Source organism: Ochotona curzoniae, unplaced genomic scaffold, assembly GCF_017591425.1.
Source record: "Ochotona curzoniae isolate NIBS_2020 unplaced genomic scaffold, NIBS_Ocur_1.0 scaffold_4683, whole genome shotgun sequence".
Lineage (NCBI taxonomy): Eukaryota > Metazoa > Chordata > Mammalia > Lagomorpha > Ochotonidae > Ochotona > Ochotona curzoniae.
The window spans coordinates 29,096,185-29,108,282 of NW_024467121.1; the positions used below are offsets into that span (position 1 = coordinate 29,096,185).

The following is a 12,098-nucleotide window of genomic DNA, read 5'->3' on the forward strand; positions in this document are numbered from 1 at the left end:
GTGGGATTAATGGAATGACTGGATGAGACAGATGAAGCATACATGGAGAGGGAGACCTCAGTAACTCTTCATTCCACAATTGTTCCTTAGCTGCTAGAGCCTCTGTTTCAGGATACCAGGCCTTCACTAATACCTCATTTCATTGACCTGTAGACGGAAAGGAAAATCCTCAATGACACTGTCAAAGTTGAAATGATAGGCGACATTATCTTATCCATGTTTGAGACTGAGTCCATTTTTTCCATAGACACCTTTCCACATTATTAACATGGTGTAATACATGTGTAATTTTATGGATTAGCCTGTTGCTGTAGGCAGGAATTGAGTGTTTGGGGAAGTCTGCTAGGGCGTAAGGCATGCAAGGCAGCAGTTGGCTGAAAGCTAAAGCCCCCAGGAGCAAGTGTTGATAAAATAGTGAGTTCTACTGTCAAAGATCATTAGGAAGAAATAGCAGTAGATAGAGGAGGACTGAGAAACAAAAACTGGAGGGATTATGCTGTGTTGATAGGTCTGTGATTGGCAAGGCCAGAGCCCCAGGCAGGTCCTTGTGTAATTGGCCTCATGTTCTGTTCTCTTTCTAACAATGGGCATGCAGTGATCCAATGAGGACCTTCTAGTTGGTTTGTTGATGAGTTAGCAAATGATGTGCAGGTGAGTCAAATAGAAGCGGACATGAAACATGGTTCCTCAAATTAATAGAAGCCACTGTAACAGGCATTGAGTTGTTTCTATCATGGAGAGGATACTTCTGCTCTCCCTTCCTGCTCCCTCCCCTGCCATGCTTTCAAAAAGCTTCAACTCGAGTCTGTCTCTTCTTTCTCATTATGTGTTGTTCCGTCTTCAATCCTGGTTGAAGCTGGCCGGACATGGCACCTAGGAAGTTAATAAAACATTTTTAAAAGTTGAAAAGATAATTTGTAATATTTTTGATAATTGTGGAATTTTTTTTATGGATTAAATTCCTCCACCTAAGATTGACTAGTTCTAAAGTGATATTACGTGTGATATCAATATTGCATTGATGATGTGCTGTTTAATGTACATTGAGCCCTTTGTATGCATAATTTTACTCATCTTTCCTTATATGTTCTAAATCCAGTGTAAATAAGGTAAGTGATCATTGTCTACAGGTGAGTTAAGCCAAGAGACCAAATCATATGGCTGGCAAATTATAGAAAGGGAGTTAGTTTCATTTGTATTTAATTCAGTGCTTGAACATTCACTGTTATATATAATATGTGGATTTCCTCTCATATTTTAATATGGACAATGTTGATGTAAACAGTCTCTTATAAAATGAGCAAATATACAATAACCTGGGAAAAATAATTATTAGAACACTTGACAGCTTTTAAAGTTAACAGTGTTTCACAGGACATAGAAAGATGATTTTACATAAATATTAAAAAGAATACTTAAAGTAATAGACACATAAACTTTTTTTTTAGAAATGAAGGAAATATTGCAACAGTACTACATTTTTTGCCATTAAAATAAATGTGAGAAAATTTATTTTCTTTCAGTGCCTTAATTATATAACCTGCAAAATGAGAATAATATTACCTTGTAAAATTGTCATGTTAAGTTAAATTGTATATTAAGTTTTAAAAAGTATATAAAAGTCTATTAAGTTAAGAAATAGTTGAATTATTGCTACTCTGCAGTTCCTGCATATAAATCAGTGTAGTATTTTGTTTACATAAACTCAGATTTTCTATGAAAACACTTTATTAAGATTTTTTTTATTGAAAAGTCAGATATACAGAGAGGAGGAGAGACAGAGAAGAAGATCTTTCATCCTATGATTCATCCACCAAGTGGCCGCAATAGCTGATCCAAAGCCAGGAGCCAGGAGCCTCTTCTGGTTCTCCCATGATGGTTGACGCAGGGTCCCAAGGCTTTGGGCCATCCTCAACTGTTTTCCCAGGTCATAAGCAGGGAGCTGGATGGGAAACAGGGCTGCCGGGATTAGAACCTATGCCCATGGAATCCTAGTGCTTACAAGGTGAGGACTTTACCCATTAGGCTATTGCATTGGGCCCCAAAAGACTTTTCTTAAGCTGTCTCATAAGACATGAATTCTGAGTAAAGTTGTTTACCCAGAGTAGGCTTAATGTACGTTAGATGATATCAGCAATACTGTCACATGTCGTATCACTTCAGAGCTATCAATTCTGAGTATCAAAATTCAGTAACACTGTTAGTTTTCTATACATACTTTGGGAGTAGCCTTCAAAATAACATTACCTTTGACTTTTCTCCTTTCAGGATTCTTGTCATTGCTAGAGGTGATATTCTTTTTTTTTTTTAAGATTTATTTTTATTATTTTTTATTGGAATGGCAGATATACAGAGAGGAGAGACAGAGAGGAAGATCTTCCGTCCGATGATTCACTCCCCAAGTGAGAGCAACGGGCCGATACTATGCTGATCCGAAGCCAGGAGCCTCTTCCGGGTCTCCCACGCGGGTGCAGGGTCCCAAAGCTTTGGGCCATCCTCGACTGCCTTCCTGGGCCACAGGCAGGGAGCTGGAAGGGAAGCAGGGCTGCCGGGATTAGAACCGGCGCCCATATGGGATCCCGGGCGTGCAAGGCGAGGACCTTTAACCACTTGCGCCACCGCGCCGGGCCCATAGAGGTGATATTCTTAAAAACTGGTGATGATTTTGCCTGTTGAAAAATGCCAGCAGTTAGCTCGTAGTACATAATCAGAATGGACTGAGTTTTAAATGATTAGAAAGAAAGTCAGGATAAAGAAACTGCTAGTTCAAAGCCTGTAAAGATTGACCTTAACTTGCCTTAAATAAACAATAATGGACATACAATTTCAGAATCATGTAGCAGCTACATTCAAAGAGTACTCACTAAGGACTCTAAATATTTACTATATTCTGGTAGTACAGTCTTTTCAGAAATATTTTAATATGATCTATTTTCTTAAATCATACAGTTATGATTACAGGAGGGATGTGACACCAAGATTAGTGACATTATAAAGGCTTAATCCATTTGACAAAAGAAACATTATAATGACTTCACAGCAGTTTTTATGCTTACAACTATCCTTCGTTATATACTTTTAAAATATCTGACAATTTTATAACATTCAATTACTGGTTATCATCCCATTGCTCTTTTTTTTTGGAGTTAATATCTAAGCTTTGGAAATGTGATTGTTTGGAACAGGTTAGGTTCAGACATTTTGTGCAAAATAGTTTACTACCAATGATCAGCCATCGTTTGCATTCTTTCAAATTCACTTTGCCAGTCAGTTTTCATTAAATGTCTTACTGATGATTCCATTATCTTTTTCTCATAGACAATGACAGACCAGAAAGTGCAGAGTACACGCATCCTGGCGAAAGACTTATAGAAGAAGGCTGTATTCATATCATTTCACTGGGATCCAAAGCATTGATGATCCAAGTGTGGGCTGATCCCCGTATTGGCACTTTTATTTTTCGGTATTGATTATTTTAACTCCTAAATGAATAGATAATGTATAAGTAATTAATCTAAGAGGTGTTAATGTGAAATCTGCTAGTAAAGGTCATTACAGCCCAAGAGGAAAATCTTACTTAAAGAAGACACTAAGAATTATTAGTACACCTTAGTAACACTGTTTTTCTATCCTCAAATCTATAAATAGAATTATATTTAATTCTCTGTTAGATTTTAGATCAAGTACTTGCTGAACTCTGATTTTACAGAAATATTCTGTCATATTGCAATTATCTTAAAGTGTTATTATGTTTGTACTTTCTCCAGTATGTGTTCATTGCTATTTTGTTCTTTTTTCCTATTTTCCTTACTAAGTAATAGATGTGAAGTTTTTTATTTGTTTTGAGTGATTACTCATAATATTTATGTAAAGTGACAACTAAGTAGTATATCATTTAGGAGTATATGATTTGTGAACATCATATTTATTGTGTACATTATAACCTAATTCTTTCAGTAACCCCTCAAAGCAGGTTAGATATAGAACACATTCTGGCATTTGAACATGTAGGCACAATATGTATTTATGCTTTTTTTGGAAACCAAATTCTACAATGTATTTTCTCAAAAGGTAATAACTTTATAAATAGTAAATATTCTTTAGAAACTGAATTCTGATCATTATTTCCTAAATTAACACCAACTAGTGAGCCTAATCTAATTTCATTCATGAAATGAGGAATAATAGAATAAAATAAAAAGATTTTGTTGTGAAATAAAGTACTGCTTACTTTTGAAAGCATTTTATTTTGAAGTAGAACTTATTTTTTATGCTACTATATTGTTGAGAATTATAGTTGCTACTCATTAAATACTGAGGTAAGAATAGTTGCTACTCATACTAAATGCTAAGGTAAGAATTTTCATGTCTTCAACTTCTGCCCTTTGTTTCCTGTAGTGTGTGCGTGGACTCGAATGATGACATGAAGGCTGTTTCACTGGCACAGGCTGAATCTCAGGAGAATGCTTTCCTCCCAAGTAAATGGCAACATTTAGTGCTCACCTATTTACAGCAGCCCCAAGGCAAAAAGAACATCCATGGGAATATCTCCATATGGGTGTCTGGACAGAGGTAAGAAATAAACCTGAAAGGACTTGTTCTATTGAATTTTAAAACGTATATGTATGTATTTACATATGTATGCAGGCATTTGGCTTACCAGTTAAGTTACCACTTAGAATATCTACATTCAAAAACCAGCAAAAAAAGGGAATACCTACATTCTATATCATAGAGTCTGTACTGCAATAAGTGCTTTTCACTGATATTTTATCTAATCCTCCCTAAAACACTATACAGTAGTTATATATGTATTTTTAAAATTTATTCATTTAAAAGAGCTGCAGAGAGAGAAACAAATAGAATTTTCCCTCTACTTGCTTATCCCCCCATGGTCACAACAGTCAGTGCTGAGCCAGGCCAAAGCCAGGAGCCAGGAGGCAAGAGCTTCTTCCAAGTCTTCTGCATGGGTGGGAGGAGCCCATGCATATGGGCCATCTTCCACTGCTTTCCCAGACATATTTAGCAGGGAGCTGCATTGGAAGTGCAGCACCAGAAGACACCAAGGATAAATATATTATTCTGTTTACTTAAATTTGGTGCTATCATTTTCAACTCCTTTTTTTAAAAAGGTTTATTTTTATTGAAAAGTAGGATTTCACAAAGAGGAGACAGAGAGAAAGATCTTCTATCCGCAAGATTCACTCCCTGAGTGGCCACAACAACCGGAGCTGAGCCAATCTGGAAGCAGGAACTAGGAGCTTCTTTTGAGTCTCCTACATGGGTGCGGGGTCTCAAGGACTTGGGCCATTCACCACTGGCTTCCCAGGCCACAAGCAGGGACCTGGATGGGAAGTGAAGCAGCCAGAACATGAACTTGCACCCATATGGGATCCTGGCAGATACAAGGTGGAGGACTCTAGCCACTAGGTTACTGTGCTAGACCCTATCATTTTCAAATACTTAATTATAGTTTCTCTAAGAAATGCAAGTGTCATTAGTACATACTGACACTAAGAAGTGATATTAATAGTTTTTCTTTATTGTTTCATAAACAACACACAAATATAGCAAAAATATATGACTAATAGATACCCAATATTTGTTGCACTTATTTTAATACTGCAATTTTTTTTTATCCTTAGAAATAGACCATTAGATGGCAGTAGTGTTTCAGTCATAGCCATTTATTTGGTTCAAGAAATAGAAACAATCAGACTGTCTCAGCTCTTTCCTTTATTTAAAAAAATTCCTACTAAAACAGATAAATTTACATGATAAGTATGAAACAAAGGGCCTTGGGGAAAAAATCTTAAACAAATGCAAAGTTGAATTTCTTATGAAGAACTAACAGGCGTTAGCCAATTCTAAGTCTTTGTCTTATTCACAAATTTCATTTAGATGATGATTATTATTATTCTAATAAGGAGTTTGAGCCAAACTTGGCAGTCAATCAGCAGTTTAACTAGATGGCGGAATTGTCTATTTGGGGCGTCTGTCAGTGAGGATTCTTGACCTGTTCTAGGCCGCCCTCGGTTTGTAAGCATTCCTGTAACCTCTACCAGTTAAAGAGAGGAGTCTAATTCAAAGCTCTGTAATCATTTTGCACTGAAAAAAATTAGGAAAACAAGGAGCATTGTCAGAGCTTGGAGATGTGGTGTTCTTTTTCTGATTAGTCTCAAAAGCCTCATAAATAATGTGAAACTTTGGGCATTTTTGCCTTCTTTGTAAAATTAGGGGTAGAAGGTTAGTTTGTGCCTATAAGCCAGGGAGGCACATATGTGGAAGTCAGATGAAGAACAAATAAAGCGGGGGCCTGATCACACATTGCAGAATCTGGGGGTATCTGCTTCGTTCTGTAGCAAGGGACTGCCAACACTTCTGATCAAATACAGTGTCAGCCCTGCTCAGCATCACTGTCATCAACCATCTGATGCTGAATAAAGAAAAGTTATTCAGGAGTTTCCATCATTAGGTATCCATCATTAAGAATACTTATTATTCCCTGAAAGCATTGACTTAGCTTTGTTTTTAATGTAGGAAGTCTGACATCCCTTTGGATTTTGTGCTTCCAAGAAAAACAAGTTTGTCATCTGATAGCAATAAAACATTTTGCATGATTGGACATTGTTTATCATCCCAGGAAGAGTTTTTACAGTTGACTGGAAAATGGGACCTGGGAAATTTGCTCCTCTTTAATGGTAAGCTTTCCTCTTTGAAGCATTTTCAAAAGTTTTACTTTAACCTAAGCTAAATTATTGATTCCTGTTCTTTTATCTGTGTTTAATAAATACTGTGTTTCTAAATTGCATTTCTTAAATATGTTAACATTTTTGTAATCTACATGTCTCTCAGTTGATATATATGCTTAATGCTTAATATAATGCTTCCTCTACCCTGAGAAAGAAAAGCTTATATTAAATCAATATTATTTTACAATCCAAAAAATGCACTGTCATAGCCAGTAAACTTAGGATGGTTGTCTTTTTTATTTATATGACTATAGCTATACAGATTCCGACACTTACTGGTATACAGATAGTATGTATTGAATAGACACAGAATAAAAAAATAGTTCAAATTTAATTGTAAAATGGAATTTACCCAGCTATAGTTTCCATTTTTCAAAAAATTTAAATTTTGTTATTTTATCAATTAACTTTGCATATATTAATCCCTAATTATAGTTAACAAAGGTAATTTTCTCATATTAATTTGGAAATTGAAGCTTCATTAATTTTGTGAGGTGGGATAAACAGCTGAAAGTTTGGCAAAAAGAAAATAATGTTTCTTCTCTCTTAGGAAAAGTCTGGTTAGAGTGTTGGAAGTGACTATTTTTTCCACTTTTCAGGAGCCAGGATTGGTTCTCAGGAAGCCTTTTATCTGTTTGCTTGTGGACCCAACCATACATCTCTCATGCCTTGTAAATATGGCAAGCCACTTAATGACTACTCCAGGTACATTAATAAAGAAATTTTACGATGTGAACAAATCAGACAACTTTTTATGACCAAGAAGGACATGGACATTGGTCTCCTAATTGTAAGTTTCAATTTTATAAGTTTTAATTTTGTAGTAACTGTATGTAAATGTATTTATTGAAATAGGCAATTATTGATTCATTAGATCTAAAGTTCTTTATTTTGTTCCTTAGTGTTTTCTGTCTTAGAATATGTTTCTTTTTTGTAACATATGGAAAACTTTGATTTCCTGCCAAAATTTCAGATTTTAGTTTGTTTCATGCCTATTTATATACCTACCTACCTTTCAAATGTTGATACATTGAAAATTGAATACTTGTTACCCTGATATACCCTTAAAATATTGTTCATTAACTTCCTTTACATATTTACAAATAGATACAAATGCTCACTAATGCCTTTTATACATTGTTGTAATGTTTTGTTCCATGATTTGGGAAACCTCTTTATTGTTCCTAGAAAATTGGTTCATAATCTTTTAGAAGATCTGCCGATGCTATTTAGAGTAGTGATTGGAGAGGGGAGAGTAGGTTACCAACAGCTACAGGTTGGGAGCCAGGCATGTGAAATGTTCTGCAGTGCATGGGCACCACTGTGTAGCAGGTACCCTGTCATCCCACCACTGAGAAGGCATGCTTTAAGGACACCATTCTCAAACCTGAGATTCTCAACATGTGTGTCACAGTCACTCTCAAGGGCTTAGTAAAACCCACCTTGTCATGTCAGTTCAGTAGATCCAAAATAACCAAAAACTTAAATTTTTACCAAGGTCTTAAGTGATGTTGTTTCTGTTGTTTGGGAACCACATTTTGGAGAACTTTTGCATTAATGAAATGAGGAACTCAAAAATATTTGTTCAACTTTCATTATAAGAATTGTCTCCTTTATCCTTTTATTTTTCCTGAAAAATAAGTTTTTAAGTTTTACAACTAAATAGAAATTCCTACAAATGAAAGATCTAACAATTTTGTATGAAAACTCATTTTACAAAGAAAGTTCTCTAAGCCTGACACGAGGGCTGTATGAAAGAATAGTAAAGCAAAGGTGGTGCTCTCCTGTCAAGGCGTGCTGTCGGGCCTTTAAGTTTGAGGCCTTGTTTTTCCAGTACAGTCATATACAGCAAACTGTGTAGTCAATCTAGTTGGAATACAAATATAGCTCTGACAAACTGTATTTTACTTGCTGTGGGTTCTAAGTGGTCAAAGCTCCAGAGCCCCACTGACTCCTGGGAAAGACCTTGAATGAACACAGTTCCTATGAGCCAAGAATAACCCCTTAGTACACACTCTGCTTTCAGAAATTAGCCTGATTTTTAAGATAGTTTGAGGGAATTTGACAGGAAATCAAAAGGTGATGAAAACTTCCCTATGTAGGAGAGAAATATTCAAATTTCAATTTCATTTTACTTAAGCGTAATAAGCATCTGAAATTTTATTCTAATTGAGAGATCTAGTTTAGACTACTTTCAGATGAGATACCAGGTAGTGAGCAAATCTGAAACCAGAAGTTTCAGATAACTTAACCATGTTGTCATCCTAAATCAAATTTCATGTTTATCCTAACCAAAGTTGGAGTCCTTGTGTACCTTACATGCCTTGAGATAGTCTATATTGTTGATTATAGGTCAGTGAAACTGATCAAATCCTTTGTGGGAAGTAGCCTTGTTCCTCCAGTTTTTTTTTAAACGACAAAAAGATAAATTGAGTGCATTTTTGCTTTGAGATGTGCATTTTCTAATCAATAACATGCCTTTTAAATTTTGTTTCCAAATGATTTTTGTTTCAGGAAAGTCTTTCCATTGTCTATACAACTTACTGTCCTGCTCAGTATACCATCTATGAGCCAGTGATTAGACTTAAAGGGCAAATGAAAACTCAACTCTCTCAAAGACCCTTCAGCTCCAAAGAAGTGCAGAGCATCTTATTAGAACCTCATTTTCTGAGAAATCTCCAGCCTACCGAATGTAAAACTATTCAAGGCATTTTGCATGAGATTGGTGGAACTGGTATATTTGTTTTTCTCTTTGCTAGGGTAAGAATCACTGTATTTTTCTAAAGGAATAAGGGCTACTTCTTCATTGATAAGTGTGTTTTGGATTACAAAAATAAGACTACAATAAAATGTATTAAACGTGGGATAAAAAATATTATTATAAGGATGTCTTCATGCTTGATATCATAGTTGAAAAGATTTTTTTATACTTAAGACATTTTAGGAGTTCTCTAATATCCAGCAATATAATTGAAACAATTAACTGTTAAATGCATGATATTAAGTGTTGCTTTGGATAGAAGAGGACATTCTATAGTGATGACCCAAAGGAAACATGTTTTTCTAAAACAAAGTTTTTGAAACTTACCCAATAAAACTTTCCAGTAAATGGAGGGAAAGATAAGGAGCAGTTAAAAGTGAATTTTAAAATTCATTTTTGCCTGAAATATTTTTTAAGAAAGAGAAGTGTAACAGTAAGCACCGTCTTAGAGTAAATCACTTAAGTATCCTGTTTATTTGAAGCAGGGACAGTGTCTTTCCTGAGGCACAGTTGGCAGGCAGTAGTTAGATATTGAACCCAAATTGCTGACATTTGCAACAGCAGCAGGCTCCCTTTGCTATTAATCATTTATGATTCCTCAGAGAATCAATATCGCTGTTTAATTTAATCACCCTTCATCTTCCATCATCTTCACAATGGCATCTTCATTTTTCCCTAAATATAATTTCTACAATATTATGAAATTTTCTCACTGTCTCCCTACCTGGCTTTATTTAATGGGACTGCCTTTGATTAATTTTACAGTAAGGGGCATATTGGTGTTTGCTGTTAACATTTAACCCTTAATCTATAAGCTATCTTTTTTCTTTTAATCACTTTTTACATACATACTATATTATTAAATATAAGCTTGATAAACAGATTTTCCCCTTGGGGTTTTTTCTTTCTTGTTTAAAAGTTGTTTATTTGAGTGTTGGTGTGGTAGCTCAACAAGTTAATCCTTCCTATTGCAGTGTCAGCATTCCGTATGGGCACCAGTTCATGTCCCTCATGCTCCACTTCCTATCCAGCTTTCTGTTTGTGGCCTGGGAAAGCAGCAGAGGATGGCTCAAATTCTTGAGCCCCTGTGCCTAAGTGGGAGACCTGGAGTAGGCTCCTGGTTTTAGGTCAACTCAGGTTGGCTCAGCTCTAGCCATTGTTTCCATTTGAGGGGTGAATCAGCAGATGGAAGATCTTTCTCTCTAAACCTCTCTAAACCTCTCTAAACCTCTCTGTAATTCTACCTTTCAAATAAAAATAAGTATTTTTTAAAAAAGATTTATTCATTTGAAAGGCAGAATTATAGAGAGGGAAATTGAAAGACATTTTCCATTCTTTGGTTCAGTCCTTAAATGGTCACTAGGACCAGGGATTGGCCAGGTTGCAGCCAAGAGCTTCTTCTGGGTCTTGCGTGTGTTTGGCAGGGAGTCAGGTACTTGGGTCATCGTTCACTGCTTTCCCAGGCTGTTGACAGGGAGCTGGTTGGAAAGTGTAGCAGCCAGGACATGAAGGAGCTTAATCCACCACACCGTAACACCAGCCCCTTTTCTAGGGGCTTTTGATTTTTAAATCAAAAGTTCCTTGTTTAATTTCTCATCAAAATTTTGTGGACTTTTAAGTACCTTTGTATAATTTCAAAGTATGCAACTTTATTTTTTTCCTCTTTCATCAAGTTAAGTTTCTCTTTCATCAGTATAAGTTTGTTCTTGATTATTGTTACATAGTGGTGAGATCCTAGAGAATAATTTAATCCCTTATCCTAGTTACGTTTAGGATCTTGATAATAAAAGTATTGGAGTATGTTTTCACATTTAACTTAAGATATTTGTTCACTGTCCTTCCTCTTTCCCTATGAAAAAGAAATAACTTTCTTAAAAAAATCCCTACATGTGTAGCTTATCTTTCAAGGCTAATCTCTGTGATCCAGCCAGACACAAAACTGCAACTTCCAGCTGTATCATCAATTTGCATTTTCGGCATATAAACCCCTTCTGCCTGAGTTCTATCCCTGGATGCCCGTTCATCTTGTTTTTCAGGAAACTTCTTTTGTTTAGCCTTCCCCAATTCAAGCAGAGAAAAGTCAGAAGTTACTTCTGTCGCCTCCTGACGTTCCTACTGTCTCATTCTGTTTTGCCTTCTAGTAGCCTTCAGAAATCTTGGTTGATCTGAGGTACAAGGCACCGACTGGTTTTGCTTGTACATCCTATCTCTTCAATTTGACAGTAGACCCCACCAAGGCAGGCAAAAGGGTACTTCAAAAAGTTTATGCAAACTGGAAGTAAAAGATAAGTTTTAATGCAAAAAATTTTTGAAATCATGCATCAATTTTTTATAATATATATTTAATTTTTAAAAGAGATTTATTTATTTAAAAGGCAGAATTATAGAGAGAACTGGGAAAAAGAGATAAATACATCTTTCATTCTTTGGTCTCTCCTGAAATGACTGCAACAAATAGGGATGGCCCAGACTGAAGCCAGGAGCCAGGAGTTTCTTCCAGGTCTCACATGTGGGTGCAGGAGCCCAAGCAATTAGGGCTTCCTTCCGCCACCTTTCCCAGGCATATTGGCAGGGAGCTGAACCAG

General features: G+C 35.9%; 1 protein-coding gene and 1 long non-coding RNA gene across 6 annotated transcripts in view; both read left to right on the forward strand.

Annotated features, from left to right (window-relative positions):
* Positions 1-12,098, forward strand: part of LYST (lysosomal trafficking regulator) — a 173,266-nt gene that overhangs the window by 74,763 nt on the left and 86,405 nt on the right. For all 5 annotated transcript variants that reach the window (XR_005882511.1, XM_040968181.1, XM_040968182.1 and 2 more), the window contains exons 13-17: positions 3,319-3,463; positions 4,399-4,572; positions 6,541-6,701; positions 7,352-7,542; positions 9,267-9,512. Coding sequence is in view for 4 of the 5 variants with exons in the window: in XM_040968181.1 (XP_040824115.1) it covers positions 3,319-3,463; positions 4,399-4,572; positions 6,541-6,701; positions 7,352-7,542; positions 9,267-9,512 (917 nt within the window). In the remaining variant the exon portion in view is untranslated. The remainder of the gene's footprint in view (positions 1-3,318; positions 3,464-4,398; positions 4,573-6,540; positions 6,702-7,351; positions 7,543-9,266; positions 9,513-12,098) is intronic.
* LOC121148132 lies at positions 1,967-2,879 on the forward strand. The gene is made up of 2 exons (XR_005882512.1): positions 1,967-2,288; positions 2,638-2,879. It is a non-coding gene; the product is annotated as an uncharacterized LOC121148132 (long non-coding RNA).